Source organism: Eutrema salsugineum, unplaced genomic scaffold (genome assembly GCF_000478725.1).
Source record: "Eutrema salsugineum unplaced genomic scaffold, Eutsalg1_0 scaffold_12, whole genome shotgun sequence".
NCBI classification, from domain to species: Eukaryota; Viridiplantae; Streptophyta; class Magnoliopsida; order Brassicales; family Brassicaceae; genus Eutrema; species Eutrema salsugineum.
The window spans coordinates 10,250,498-10,265,375 of NW_006256895.1; the positions used below are offsets into that span (position 1 = coordinate 10,250,498).

The 14,878-nt window shown below is 38.1% G+C and overlaps 4 protein-coding genes and 1 pseudogene across 4 annotated transcripts; 2 read left to right on the forward strand and 3 right to left on the reverse strand.

The window, feature by feature from the left end:
- The first annotated feature begins 193 nt into the window (after positions 1-193).
- Positions 194-1,386, forward strand: LOC18025769 (60S ribosomal protein L31-1). Its single transcript, XM_006408827.2, has 2 exons — positions 194-368; positions 947-1,386. Exons 1-2 carry the CDS (start codon positions 289-291, stop codon positions 1,224-1,226), a joined length of 360 nt encoding a protein of 119 aa, XP_006408890.2. The 5' UTR covers positions 194-288; the 3' UTR covers positions 1,227-1,386.
- A 106-nt stretch (positions 1,387-1,492) lies between these two features.
- LOC18025770 (G patch domain and ankyrin repeat-containing protein 1 homolog) lies at positions 1,493-1,915 on the reverse strand. Its single transcript, XM_006408828.2, has one exon. The coding sequence runs from the start codon at positions 1,913-1,915 to the stop codon at positions 1,523-1,525; it is 393 nt and encodes a 130-aa protein (XP_006408891.2). The 3' UTR covers positions 1,493-1,522.
- A 482-nt stretch (positions 1,916-2,397) lies between these two features.
- On the forward strand, positions 2,398-3,625 carry LOC18025771 (40S ribosomal protein S30). Its single transcript, XM_006408829.2, has 3 exons — positions 2,398-2,464; positions 2,557-2,694; positions 3,414-3,625. Exons 1-3 carry the CDS (start codon positions 2,461-2,463, stop codon positions 3,458-3,460), a joined length of 189 nt encoding a protein of 62 aa, XP_006408892.1. The 5' UTR covers positions 2,398-2,460; the 3' UTR covers positions 3,461-3,625.
- Positions 3,626-3,920: 295 nt separating this feature from the next.
- Positions 3,921-6,034, reverse strand: LOC18025772 (annotated as a pseudogene).
- Positions 6,035-9,587: 3,553 nt separating this feature from the next.
- LOC112089248 (profilin-1) lies at positions 9,588-11,089 on the reverse strand. The gene is made up of 3 exons (XM_024160308.1): positions 10,809-11,089; positions 10,078-10,215; positions 9,588-9,973 (listed from the first exon to the last, which is right to left on the reverse strand). Exons 1-3 carry the CDS (start codon positions 10,929-10,931, stop codon positions 9,839-9,841), a joined length of 396 nt encoding a protein of 131 aa, XP_024016076.1. The 5' UTR covers positions 10,932-11,089; the 3' UTR covers positions 9,588-9,838.
- Between the last annotated feature and the right edge of the window lie 3,789 nt (positions 11,090-14,878).

Below are 14,878 nucleotides of genomic sequence, written 5' to 3' on the forward strand. Positions count from 1 at the left end.
AAGTTTAATGTTGACTTCTCCGTTACATTCCACCTAAATCAATGAGACTTGTTTTGTTCTTACAAAAGTGAAAAAAAAATTCGTTTCGAAAACATTACAAGAACATACCGTGGACACTTGATCGGATCATATCCTAAAGCCCATTAGGACCATTTATGGCCCAAGTTATAACTTACGTAAGCTTTATATTAGGGTTTTCTTACCTGTCTTAATTTTCTCTCCCAGTGCCGTCTCCAACTCCATTTTGAAGAGAGAGAGAGAGACAAACAGAGACAGAGATCGACGAAAATGGAGAAAGGCAAAGGAAGAAAGGAGGAGGTCGTTACCAGGGAGTACACTATCAATCTCCACAGGCGCCTTCATAGCTGGTAAACTTGAAACCCTCAAAACTCATCATTCTTTATTTCAATCACTCGTTGAGATTTGTTTGGTGAATGCACGCCCTTTTGTTCTAGCATAGTCGATGCTGATTAGAATGAAATTGCATCCGAATTTTAAGATTTCTTGATTAGTGAAGTGCTTGTAGCTTACTCGAATTAAACAATGCTCTTAGCTCTCTGTTGATTTCTACTGTCTTCTAAGTTCTGTCTGATGCTAAAAATACAACATTTCATGTTCATCTATGAATTCAAATACATTTCTTCTGAACAAATTGATCCCTTTCGAATCAAAAGTTTTGAATGTATCTTTCATTAGTTGTAGAAATTTTGACATCCATAGATTTGATTCGAATGGTTAGTCTTTAGATGAGTAATGATCAACTGCATCTCCTCTTTGTTGTTGATCTCTCATTACTCAATGCATCTTTCGTTAATTTGTAAATAATTGGAGAAATCAGCTATTGCTTTTGAAGCTAATGCAAACCTCTTGTTCTCATTATTGATCTTCCGTTTTGGGAAATGCTTAGCCTGCAATGTGATTTGACCAGTTTGTAAATGAACAACAGCACATTCAAGAAGAAGGCACCCAATGCGATCAAAGAGATCAGGAAGTTTGCATTGAAAGCAATGGGAACAAAGGACGTTAGAGTCGATGTTAAGCTCAACAAGCAGATATGGAGCAAAGGAATCAGAGGTCCTCCTAGGAGAATCAGAGTCCGCGTGGCCCGTAAGAGGAACGATGATGAAGATGCCAAGGAAGAGTTCTACTCCCTCGTCACTGTCGCTGAGATTCCTGCTGAAGGGTTGTCTGGTTTGGGCACTAAGGTCATCGAGGAAGACGAGTGAAAAAAAAAAAAAGGTGATGTATTCACACAAATCCTTATCCTTGAAATATTGTTGCAGCTACTTTTTGTTTCAATCTTTAGATGAAAGACAGAAAGAGAAAGACTTTGCTTGTTTTGATCATTTACACATTTTGGTAATTTATTTCTTATGTTTTAATTTCTGGAGACAAACAGATACGACTTTGATCCTTCTGGTGCGTTCTTTATATCTAATCATGTGTTTATGAAGAACCTTTTGGATCATCAAAGTCAAAAAAAATAACAAGGAAACAAAAACAAGAAAAAATTGCGATCATCTTATACATTATCAGGCCAAAACTCTCTGAAGAAGGCTCGTTCAAATTCCTTTTCCTGTACACGTTTTTTGTGCTCGATCATCTTCCGCAATTTCTTAGATAGTTTCTTTCTTCTCTTAGGGACTTGTTCATCCTTTTCTCTGTGTCCATAATCTTTAGCCTGAGGCTTTGCCGGTTTTCTCTTGGTGGTTGTTTTTTCAGCTCCTAGTCCTCGTTTGTTATTTTTGAGCTCTGTTTGTAAAGGCACCAATATGCCCTGTTCAGCGATTCCAAGACCAGTGCCTTCCTTCCAGCCTTGCTTCTTTAGAAGCTGAAACCCTATGTTCGATGAACTGATAGCGACCACACATGAACTGCTGCTTGATTCAGAGGACTCAACCATAACGTTCGACATCTTTTTCACTGCTTGGAGAAATTGTAGAAGGAGACTTTTCTCTTTTCTTCCTCCTTTTGTTTTGAGATTTTTGTAATGAAAAATCGACCCTTGAGAAAACGTGAAAGTCAAGCAATCACCCAGCAAAAACCGGACCAGGAAACCCTAGAATCGTCGAGATGAGATGACTAAATTTCCACAGGAATCGCTTCGATTAAATACTAAATAGAGAAGACTTTTGGTTTCTATTAAAATTGGGAAATATATTGCCGATCCTTAAAATTCTATGAACTTTGGGATTTACCGGCTCTGACCGGTTTTAGCCGCTTTCGATGGTTGAATTATGGGATGAATTATTGTTTCGAACCGGCCGGTGCGGCTCGGTTTGAAACTAAAAACTGGTTTTGGTGTTTGGATACACAATTGTTTTTTTTAAAGCCCATTTTGAAACCCAATAGGCTCTTTTAGCGACTAATATATAAACGAAAGTATAATCTCTAACCCTAGAAAGAGCGTCGTCGCCTTCAACAGCAGAGCAGAAACCAGAAGAATCTCTCTGATCAACAATGGGTGATTCTCCTTTACTTGTTAATTCCATGTCGATTTGCGATTTAGCTTCGAAATTATTTCATGTTAGTGATGTTTGTCTTTGAATCACACAGGAAAGGTTCACGGTTCATTGGCTCGTGCCGGTAAGGTGAGAGGTCAGACACCTAAAGTTGCTAAGCAGGACAAGAAGAAGCAGCCTCGTGGCCGTGCCCACAAGAGGATCCAACACAACCGCCGATTCGTCACCGCCGGTAATTAAGTTTTACTTTCAGATTTCCGGTTTAGGATTCTTAGATCGATGATTTGATAGTTCTCTGCAGCGAGATTACCGTTTTTGTAAAGCTGAGATCGCGATTTAAATATTATATTTATGATTTTGTTGACCGTTCTTGCCTCTCCTTAGTTCAATCAATCCAATTGTAGTGATCTATGAGTAGTCATTTCTGTTTCAGTATATGGGTTTATTCCTTAGTTTCTTATAATGAATATTATGATTTCCATTCATGTTCAACTTATTCCTAGCAATCAACTTTTTGTATTTTTATTGCTGTTTCATCATGAGATTGCAGAAGTTGTTTTGGATTCTCATTTGCTTTTGCTCCTCTCATCTTAAGATTGTAGGACTTGTGCTTAGACATGACGAATTCAGTTTTTGGATTCTGTTGCTTTTGAGTTTTGATCCATTTTAAGCTGCTAGTTATGCTACATGAACATACATCTATTGTGCTGTTTGATACATGAACTTTGTGTTACAAAGTCTGGTTCATATGATGTATATTAGAAATGGTTCTAATTTCATTTACATAGAGATTACTGTTTCTGATGATAAGCATTCCTGTGATCACCAATTCCACTTGTTAAATTCTTTGGCAAATCATGTTCCGATCAATCTCAGATTAGAAGTTTGTTGCAATATGAATGAATAACAATTGGATTCTCATGTTTTTTGTTTGTTTGTGTTGTTCATCAGTTGTTGGTTTTGGCAAGAAGAGAGGACCAAACTCATCAGAGAAGTAAACAAAACAAAACAAAAAAAGAAGATTTTTGATAATGCTTTGTTAGTTAGATTACTCTCTCTCTCTTTCCATCGGAGAGTTTCTCGAAACTATTATGTGTATTCCAAATTCCATTGTTACTCGATTCATTTGATCAGATATAAAACTTTACAATCTCCTTTGAAAATGAGTCGTGGCTATGTCATTTTTACCCCATATGTGTCCATCATTCACGAATTATTAGTCTTTAAAAGTATCCTTGAGTTCAACTTACGTTTTAAAAAAACTTATGAAATCTCAACTGTTTGTCCGATCCGACCTTTTTTAACTAAGATTAACACTTGTATTCTTGAAACAGAGAACGTGAAACAGAGTTCCTTGTGATAACACTGATCAAAATATAATGACATAAATAAGAAATCCCGAAATAATCAAAATAAATCTTCCCCAAAAACCAAGAAACACCATTAATTGCAGTTTTTTTAATCAACTTCCTCCATCTTACTATCTTGAGCATCATCATCATCTTCAAGCGGAGGCATCTCTGCATCAGCTTCACAGGCATCATCATCATCATCAATGCTCAATCCAAGCTTCAACATCCTGTAGATTCTGCTTCCAAAAGTGTTGGGTTCATCGAGGCTGAAACCAGAAGTGAGAAGAGCAGTCTCAAAGAGAAGAAGAACAAGATCCTTGACAGACATGTCATTCTTATCCGCTTCAGCTCTTTTTCTCAGCTCCTCCATGATCGAGTTCTCTGGATTAATCTCCATCGTCTTCTTGCTCGACATGTAACCACCCATGCTGCTATCTCTCAAAGCCTGAGCTTTCATGATCCTCTCCATGTTTGCAGTCCAGCCATACTCGCCGGTTACAAGACAGCACGGCGAGTCCACGACACGGTCAGAGACGATAACCTTCTCAACTTTGTCTCCCAAAACCTCCTTGATCACTTTGCAGAGTCCTTCAAACTTTTCCTTTAGCTCTTCCTTCTTCTTCTTCTCGTCCTCAGACTCTTCTAGCTTCAGACCTTCCTTGGTTGCAGAGACGAGCTTCTTTCCTTCAAATTCCTTGAGCTGACCAATCGCATACTCATCGATTGCATCAACCATGTAAAGAACTTCATACCCTTTCTTCTTCAACTTCTCGAGGAATATAGAGTTCTCAACAGCCTTTCTGCTCTCGCCGGTGATGTAGAAGATCTCGTTCTGACCTTCCTTCATCCTTGTCACGTAGCCCTTGAGGCTGGTCAGTTCATCGCCGCTCTTGGTTGAGTGGTAACGGAGCAGCTCAGCGATCTTGGTCCTGTTTTGAGAGTCCTCGTGGATACCAAGCTTCAGGTTCTTAGAAAATGCCTCGTAGAACTTGTTGTAGTCCTCCTTGTTCTCAGCAATCTCAAAGAAGAGCTCGAGGCACTTCTTGACAAGGTTCTTGCGTATGACCTTGAGGATCTTGTTCTGCTGCAATGTTTCCCTCGAGATGTTGAGAGGAAGATCTTCCGAGTCAACTATGCCTTTGACAAAGCCAAGGTAATCTGGAATAATATCTTTGCAATTGTCCATGATGAAGACACGACGTACGTAGAGCTTGATATTGTTAGGCTTCTTCTTAGTGTCAAAGAGATCAAAAGGAGCTCTTTTGGGAACAAAGAGGACTGCTTTGAACTCAAGCTGTCCTTCAACAGAAAAGTGCTTCACAGCCAAATGATCTTCCCAATCATTGCTCAGACTCTTGTAGAAAGCAGAGTATTCCTCCTTGGTTATTTCCTCTGTTTTTCTCATCCAAATAGGTTTCTGCTTGTTCACCAAATCCCATTCATGAGAAACCTCCTTAATCTTCTTCTTCTTCTTTTCCCTCTTCTCTTTCTCATCATCATCTACCTCCTCAACTTTCCCTTCCTCATCCATCTTGTCTTCCTCCTCTTCATCATCATCATCATCATCAGAAACCTCCTTCCTCCTTCTCAATAGTCTTCTCAACCCACAGAGATATTGGATAGCTGATGAACTCAGAGTGCTTCTTGACCAAATCCTTAAGCCTCCTCTCCTCGAGATACTCCAACTGGTCTTCCTTGAGGTAAAGTGTCATCTTTGTCCCTCTACCAAGACTCTCACCAGAAGTGTCTCTAGTCACGGTGAAAGATCCACCGGCCTGAGACTCCCACACATACTGTTCATCATCATTGTGCTTTGTGGTGACAATAACCTTATCAGCAACCAAGTAAGCAGAGTAGAAACCAACACCAAACTGTCCAATCATGCTAACATCAGCACCTGCAGCCAATGCCTCCATGAATTCTTTGGTGCCAGACCTCGCAATGGTTCCAAGGTTGTTGACCAAATCATCCTTGGTCATACCGATACCACTGTCAATGATGGTCAAGGTGTTGTTACTCTTGTCGGGGATGACATGGATGAAAAGCTCTGGCTGACCATCGAGCTTGCTCTTGTCTATCAAGGACTCGAACCTAATCTTGTCCAAAGCATCCGATGAGTTCACGAAGGAAGATCTCCTTGTTGCTGTAAAAGGTGTTGATGATGAGGGAGAGCAACTGGTTGATCTCGGCCTGGAAAGCAAAAGTCTCTGCGTCTGCCATCGAGTTCTAGGGTTTATGAAGTAGATTGAGACACAAGAAAAAAAAGCGAATAGGTTTTTTTTTGTTCTTGGGAGAGAAGAAAAGTATTTCTCGAGGAAGAATATGAAAGTTGTGTATCTCTCAGACCATAAGGTCGGATATATATATATACATTCCTATGAGGCTAAACCAAATACAGATCCTAAAACGAAAAAGAAAAGGTAAATTACACAAAGGAAATACAAGAACTGGTAATTATCTACCTTAGCGAAATAGAAAATATAAACATATATACCTAATCTTATGCATCAATTACGTTTTCGAATAATTAAATTACGTTACTGTTAAATTTCCAAATTCAAACACTGAACTTGATTCTCTTAAACTTTTGTGGAAAAAATTTATATTTCATATCATATGTAATTTAGTCAGCAAAACTCTGGTTTTATTATACTTTACGTAAGAAACTAAGAATTTTATTTTGTCGTTCATGTGATATTAAATTTTTATGATACGTTATTAGTTAGTAAAAATTTATGATTAAATTTGGTCTAGCAGGACGGTATGGGAAGAAGCTCCAGTGCTTAATAATATGATTAGTGTCGAACTGTCGATGGATGTTGAGCCAATGTTTCTTATCAATATGAATTGTGTTACATCTGTCAATATGGAGAATTTTTCTTAACAAAATGTTAATCTTCAAGATTCAAAGAGATTGTGGATTTCAATAAAAGTGATCTGGAATATACTCGCGTCTTATCCTTCCGAGTTCCGAACCAAGCTTAACCGGCCCCGTCGAGCAAATCAAAGCTCAAAAACATTTTCTCCAACTACATCGTTTATGTAAATTCATCTAACTTATCTTTGAATCTTCACATGTTTTTTTTTTTAATGTGAAATTGTACACGAAAATGTTTGCCAGGCTAAAATGTGTTCAAACAATAGATCGTAAATCACAGATCCATCCATTGAAGAAAAAATAAAAATTATGTAGAAATGAAAATCAGAAAACTCAATACATATGAAGGAAAAAAATATTATCAAATGCCATTACAACATACACAAACCTGTTGAAATGGCATGGCGAGCCTCCTACCATGGTGCAGCGGTTGTCAAAGATGATAGATAAAAACATAAGGAACCAGCTAAGCTCTATTCGGCGAAGTAGAGACCTGAGATATGAGGATGGACTAAAGGAGTGGTTTTCCACTCAATAAACAAAAATTATGTGTGTTTACTCTCATTAGCTCCTAAACAAGCTCAATCAAACGTGTTTTTTTTTTTTGAATATAATTTTTTTTGAATATAATTTAACATTAGATTCAATAAAAAATGTCATTTAACTTCAAATCTCTCTCTCTTTCCATTGGAGAGTTTTTCGAATCCGCTATGTGTACTTCTTAATCGGTGTAGCATTTTTCTCGTGGATAGACAAAAGGACACCATAGCCACGACTCATTTTCAAAGGAGATTGTAAAGTTCTTTCTTTGATACAATGAATCGAATAACAATGGACCTTGGAAGTCCCTGACCTTGTTGATGTTAAATCAATACACTGTACTTATTAGCTCTAGTGATGAAGTCTCTGGTGAGAAAACAAAGAACAAGAGTGAACAATCTACCATACGTTCTATATTATATGAAATCTCTGACGAAGTTAGAGAGAAGAGGTAAAATTCATGCCCTCATATGCATAATTGGTCCACGATGGTGTTTCTGAACAACATGACATCATACAGTGACAAAGTAGCTCTTCACTGATGTTCTAAATCTTTTCTTGTAAGCTTCAAGATCAATGATAGTGGTAGGAACACCAACAATACCTGAAGCTTTGATTACAGTCTCCAACCTTTTGGAGAGAATATACCTTCTCAGGTAGTCGATGATGCCAACAAAGATTTCTTTTTTTGTCCTCATCTACTCCAAGGAGCAGCGAATAGTCCATGATTTTCATCGACTAAGCCAACAACAACCAATTAAGAAAGCGAGTGAACAACAACAACAAAAAGTTAAACTCAGTCTCAACAACAACAACAAGTTAAACAAAGTTAAAAGCCACCAGTTTATTTTACTTACCGGCAAAAAATCTGTATCATTCCAAATGGCATTTTCTAGTCTCTTTTTAGCATCTTTTCAACAAGAATCAAAGGGTTCTCCATAATATTTGAGTCCAGTCGAACACTAGTTCTTTCGGGATTGTATCTAAACCTTTGTGATCTCTTCTAATATAAAGTAATGAAATTTCTTTTTTGTAAAATACATTCTCCATCAACGTGTAAAGTGTAAACGTTGAACCTGATTCCGAACATATTGGCCAGGCAAGTCATGATGTCTTGTGAACGGAAGGTCTTGAAATACTCCTGACCGAACTCCTTATTGAAGGTTCCTAGTTCTGTCTGTATAACCTCTTTCAAGATGAATCTGTCATCTACCGATTTTGCAAAATACGCATTAATTAGAGATGTGTCTACCACTATATATTCATATATATAACCCATAAATAATATTAATACAAAAATTCAATTGTAAAATTAATAACATTATCGTTCTAATTTCGTACAAAACTAATACTAAACAACATCATACAAATAAATAAATATAAGAGTAAAATTTACCCTTTGGTGTGGTTTTCAGATTATTCAAAATTTTTGATAATGTTTTCTTAGTTAGAAAAAACTTATGGATATCGAATATTGGTTTAGCCTCAGTTTATAAATATACCAGGTTGGTTTATTTACAAGACATAAATGCATTGTTGAACCAGTGTTTCTTATCAAATGACTCAAATTGGTTTGTGTTACATCTAATTTTCCTCGGACGAGCCTACCATATTATTGTTTACTTCTCGATTGCATGAGATTGAAATAGATATACCATGTTCATCATTGTGACATTGAATATGAAACAAAGCAGTACAATATGAAAAGCACGATTTACTCCCTTTGGCCAAATACTATACGCTTTGTTCTTAATCTTTATAACCCATGGAAATTTCACTTCTTCAAATTTAGCTCTTTCCTTTATTGATGTGTAAGCATAAGTACCAGCATATTGATTAAAATTGGAAAATAGAGATATGATTGATCTAATAAACATATATTTTCCTTTAATCCTTACACATCAATTACGTTTTTCCAATAATTAAATTATCTTATTGTTACATTTCCAAATTCAAACTTTAAACTTGATTCTTTCAAAATTTTGTGAAAAAAATGTTATTTGACTTAATTCATATGATACAAATTTTAGTAATTTAATCAGCAAAACTCTGATTTTAATCTACTTTGCGGAACAACTAATTTGATGATGCGTTATTTGTTAGTAAAAGATTATGAATCTGAAATTTAGTCTAGCCTCGGTTTATAGATAGATATTCCTGATTACCTTTATATTTATGTCGATGGTGTTGAGCCAATATTTCCTTGTCAAACATCTTTTTCTATTTGGCTTATTATACCATAACAGATTGTGGATTTCAACAGGGAGAAAACTTGTTGATTAAAAGATTGTAGATTAATATTTAAAATCTCGGTTTACCATAACAGAGATTCACAGATCGTAAACCTCAGATCCATCCAAGAAAAAGAAAATCATGAAGAAAAAAAATTCCAAAAACTCTCAATACATATGAAGGGAAAAAAGATTATCAAATGCCATTACAAGACACACAAACCCCAAACCAAGGTAAACAAAGACCAACAACAAGATTGGTTCTAAAAGTATCATCAATTGATTGCGTTTGAAAGCATTACAATCAATCACAAACAAAAGGGCAAAATGACACTCTTTTCTTTTAGTTTAAAAAAGAAGAAAATCTTGCTTGGTTTAGAGATCAGACTCGATGAGGTAATCCCCGAGCCTTTCCACAACCAAATTGCATTGACCTCCGGTCATCGGTTCCTCGTAGATACCAATGACCAAGGCTTGAGTCGTCTTCTTGATAGTGACTCCTCCAGGTCCCTGCAGATTCACAGATTGTAAAAAATTGAATTCTGATTCTATCTTTTCGTAAGAGTGTTCATCGATAGAAGCAATTTTCTGAATGTTTGATCTAAACAAGTTACCTTCTTCCCTCGGATCACAGCTCCTGGTTCACCTTGAACAACCATGTACTTGGCACCGCCAAGAAATAGTCCCGTTGGGGCAAGAGTCCCTGGCTCGTCGAAATCCTTCTTGATTCCAGCGATTTCTTCAGCTTTCAACTAGAAAACATATCAAGAACACACGACGATAAGCATTAGATCGAACAAGTCAACACTTTGGATTTATTGATGCACATCTTTAATGGAACAAATTCCTCACTTACTGGCAAAATCAGAAACAGAGGTTATCAGACAAACAATTGTTAAGCAGTGAATCTACATACATATGCCTAGAAGAAGATCTCGCATCTATGGATTTGGTGAAATTTTTCATTAACATTTGTATCGCTAACGCATGCATATGAGTTCACGAATAGATACATGGATCTTCTATGGAGCATACGATTAACTACTGATACCGATGAAATCTCAGAATCACACGAAAGACCTAATTGAATCCGATTTCGCAGACGGATCGATTGTATCAGAGAAGCAGATCGGATATTCCCCAGATTCAACCACTGCGAAAATCAGATTCCGGAGAAGAAGACCGGAGATCGCAAAGTCAAAATCAGATCCGAGATTCCTCAGATCCGATGACGGAAAATCACAAAAACAGACGGCCAAATCCGGTCGATTCCGAGAATTCAAACGATTGATCAGAAAATCGAAGAAAAGAGAAGATTGAGAACAAAAACAAAAAAAAACAAAACCTGAGGAAAACTGGCGCTCTGTGCCCAGACACTGCCGTCTTGACCGAGGATTGCGGCGGCTGTGAGGTGGTTGCCTTCGACGTCGCACATAAGGTGGTCATCAACGTAAGATTGCCACGACATCTTCTCTTCTTCTCCGGCGGATATTGACTTCCTCGACGAGTTTGTTTCTTCTGTGAAATCTCAGAGAAGGTTTCTCTACTTATTTTCTCTCAATTATCTTTGTGAGCTTCTTTTTGATCGTAGACAAGGAAATGTTGTGCTTTAAATTTAATCATTTTCCCGTCAACTGCTTAATTTAATTAATTATAGTTTTTGGGCTGTCGAAGCAAATTAATTATTATATTTTAAAATATTGGGTTCTTTCATAATTTATGGTAAAGTATACATATGATTGTTTGAAAATAAATAATTGCAACAAATGGCTATGGTTATGTATCATATACAATAATAAATCTTATATATATAATATTTTATGTATACTTACAATATAAAAATTTGTAGGAAATACAGAAAATTTGAATGGGAAATAGGAAAGAAAATTAAAATAATAAGATACGCATAAAGATAAAAAACAAAAAATTTAGTCACAAAATGGTTTTTGTATACAATAAGTTGAGGATCTCTGTAATTTTATCAACAGGAAAAAAAATATATATAGAGAAATAAAAGAAAACTAAAACCATACAATGTGAATGTAAAATAGACGGAGAAGGAGAACAATCATTTACATAGTAAGCTATACTAAGAAAAAAATTACTAAAAATTAGCTTTTAAAATCTTTTCTTACCATATACTTTCTAACCTTTAAAATCCTTTATAAAATCAAAAAAATGTAAACCATAAAACATATATTGTATATAATTATATATAAAAAATTAACAGTTTGCTATTATATGTAAAAACTTTATGTTTATGATTTAAAATTTACAAGTCTAGAATCTTGTTATGTTTGGAATCATGAGTTGGAAAGAGGACTGAATTAATAATTCTATAGAAAGAAAGTTTAAAAATGTATATAATTATTTATCCAGAGGAAAAGAGAAGTTGAGGGATGCCAGAATGTGCCCATCATTCGTTCTCTAGTACTACTTCTCTCCGAATACAGAGTGGATATTCCTCTTTGCAGATCTCAATCATCTATATACTATTCCGTTACACCCAATATTGCATTTACTTCTGGCCCATCATGATAGAATTATTGAACCGGAGGGAATAAGGGACGACGTACAAATTGAGGTTCACGCCGGAACACAAGACCAAATGGCCGACCTAAACGAAGTCGAGGCTCAGAACGGGGCCAAGACCAAGGAGCCGACCTGAATGACGTTCTGGCCATGCCAACCGGACCGATGACCAGGTCGCGTACCAAGAAGCTTATGGGAGCAATCCAACGAGTTCTCGCCAAGCTAAGGAACCAAGGCCGAGCTGACGACCTAACACCCATTCATAAAGTCATGACCGTCATCATGTACTCTGGTCCGAACTGACCTGGTTGGGGTGTTGTATTAATACTCTTTTTCCTTACATTCGGTTTTGTCCCACTGAGTTTTCCGAATGGGGTTTTAACGAGGTTAATGCACACTCATCTCACGACCACGGTTCGATTTGCGGCCAAGTATAACGGTCAAGGAGTTCAATAGTCTAGCGAGAGGATACGAAGGGTCAGCTGGAAGTCCGATCGTTATTCAACGTATTTTTAGATTCATTTAGTTTCATTTAATGTCTTTTAATTCTCTGTGAATGACCGATGGTCTCCTTTCGCCTCTATATAAAGGCACCAATGTACTCAGAACCATCATCACTGATCTTTTATAAAATTTCTCTTTTGAGTTTTCTCTTTTGTTCTTTAAGAACTTATCGATATTTTGGTGGTTAGCCATTGATCGATTCTCGGTTTATCAAGTAGTTTCATCCTGCTTGACACAGCCTTCGATTCCAAAGTGAGAGAGAGAGTTGTAGTCGTACTTGGGGTTTAGGGAACTTCGGGACTTGTCTCACACCCTAACATCCGGTATCGCAATCCTTAATCAACTTTGTCCATCCCCTCGTTTCCAACCTCTTCTTTGGATTTGGGCCTAAGGATTTTCAAACTCTCACTTACGCCTTAGCATCTCTTTCACCTAACCGGTCTGGATCCAAGAATCTATCAACCTCCACCGAGCCAAGTGTGTGACAATTCTAGGACGGTCTTCTATCAAGTGGTATCAGAGCCACGCACTTGCGAATTCGGTATTATCTTTCTTTGCTTTTAGAATCCAATCTTTTCTCATCCTTCTTTTGAAATCGTTTAAAACAAAAAAAAAAAAAAAAAAAAAAAAAGAGGAAAGTCAAAAGTCAAAAAAAAAAGTCCAAAAGTTATAAAAAAAAAAACGATCTAAATTCTTCTCTTTCTATCTATTCTTCTTGTCTCTTAAACTCCCAACTTGCTTAATTCACGTTTTTATCAAGGCTTAAGTCGATTTGTCGATTTAGTTTGCTTAGAACCGGAGAAAACTCTAGTGTGTTGTGAGGTCATTAATAGAGTGAGTGAACAAAGAGAGAAACACTTGTGAGAAATTTGATTACTAACGTGTTTTTTCAATTTTGCGAGGTACTTGTATGTCATCCGATTTCTCTTTGGACGACTGTGAATTCTACACGTTCCGAGACGGTAATCACGTTCGCTGGTACACCCCTAACGAGATGGAGGCTAAACTTAATCAAATCACCGAGATGATGGAGCGCATGAGCCAACGAATGGAGCGACTTGAAAGTCAGCCGAGGCCAGCGGAAGTAAACGATCAGAACCGTGAGGAACCTGTGCACATCAGCCGAGGCCAGCCGAGATCGGAACCAGGAACCTGAGATCGACAATCCTTTCTACGATGACAACCATTCATCGGGTAGTAGCCGAGTGAGACCGCGAGGCAACCGAATGTTTCGTGGCCGAGCTGGAGGAATCCGTGACCGAGGACACACCATGCCCGCGAGAAACCCAAATGACCGTTATGAAGGTGGACGGCCACAGCAGCGTTACAAAGCCGAACCGGTTAGAGGTTGAAACGACAACGACCTCGGAGGAATGAAGCTCCGGATCCCAGCGTTGTACGGCAAGAGCGACCCGGACGCCTTCCTGGAATGGGAAAAGAAAGTAGACATCATCTTTGGATGTCAAGATCTTCCGGAGAGGAAGAAGATAAATCTAGCCGCTTCAGAATTCAACGGCTACGCGATCGATTGGTGGGATCAGATTGTGATCAGTAGAAGAAGAAACGGAGAACGGTCTGTTGAAACCTGGGAAGAGATGGCTACTTTAATGAGGCAATGGTTCGTGCCCGCGCATTATCAACGCGAGCTGCACACCAAGCTCAGACGTCTTACTCAAGGAACCAAGTCTGTAGAAGACTATCACCAGGAAGTGGAGAGACTCATGATTAAAGCTGATGTCTTTGAACCTGAGGACGCGACGATGGCGAGATTCTTGAGTGGGTTAAACCGAGACCTTCAAGACCGAATGGAACTTCAGGAGTACCAAGACATGTACGAGATGTTACGCAAAGCAATCCTCTTGGAACAACAACTCAGGCGCAAGGGGACAAATCGGTTCACTGCCGGATCTAGTTCGCGACCGACCTACCGAGAAGACAAAGCTGTCTATCCTACGCGGCCGAAGTCCGAAGTCAAGCCCGGTCAAAGCACCGACCTCAAAGGCAAAGCCGAGGTCACCTCAGCCCGGACTCGGGATATCGAATGTTTTAAGTGCCGAGGCAAGGGTCACTATGCGAACAAATGTCCAAATCAGAGAGCTATGATTCTGCTGGACACCGGTGAGGTCGTCTCCGAGGCAGAAAGTGAAGCCGAGCCAAAATATGATGAAGAGCCAGAGGAGGAGTATGCGGTTGGAGGAAAGCTACTGGTAGCACGGCGAGTACTGGTGTCCCAAGAATCGGTCCGAGAAGAGGATCAAAGAGAAAACCTCTTTTACACAAGGTGTATAGTCATGGGGAAAACCTGCAGCATGGTCATAGATGGAGGAAGTTGCACGAATGTAGCAAGCCAGAGTATGGTGGAGAAGCTCGGATTGCAAA

Coding starts and splice junctions, on each gene's coding strand:
- LOC18025770 (XM_006408828.2), bottom strand. CDS start 1,915: ATGTCGAACGTTATGGTTGAGTCCTCTGAATCAAGCAGCAGTTCATGT.
- LOC18025769 (XM_006408827.2), top strand. CDS start 289: ATGGAGAAAGGCAAAGGAAGAAAGGAGGAGGTCGTTACCAGGGAGTAC. Junction 369..946: donor CACAGGCGCCTTCATAGCTG/GTAAACTTGAAA, acceptor AATGAACAACAG/CACATTCAAGAAGAAGGCAC.
- LOC18025771 (XM_006408829.2), top strand. Junction 2,695..3,413: donor CCGCCGATTCGTCACCGCCG/GTAATTAAGTTT, acceptor GTTGTTCATCAG/TTGTTGGTTTTGGCAAGAAG.
- LOC112089248 (XM_024160308.1), bottom strand. CDS start 10,931: ATGTCGTGGCAATCTTACGTTGATGACCACCTTATGTGCGACGTCGAA. Junction 10,216..10,808: donor AGAGCGCCAGTTTTCCTCAG/GTTTTGTTTTTT, acceptor TATGTTTTCTAG/TTGAAAGCTGAAGAAATCGC. Junction 9,974..10,077: donor CTGTGATCCGAGGGAAGAAG/GTAACTTGTTTA, acceptor GTGAATCTGCAG/GGACCTGGAGGAGTCACTAT.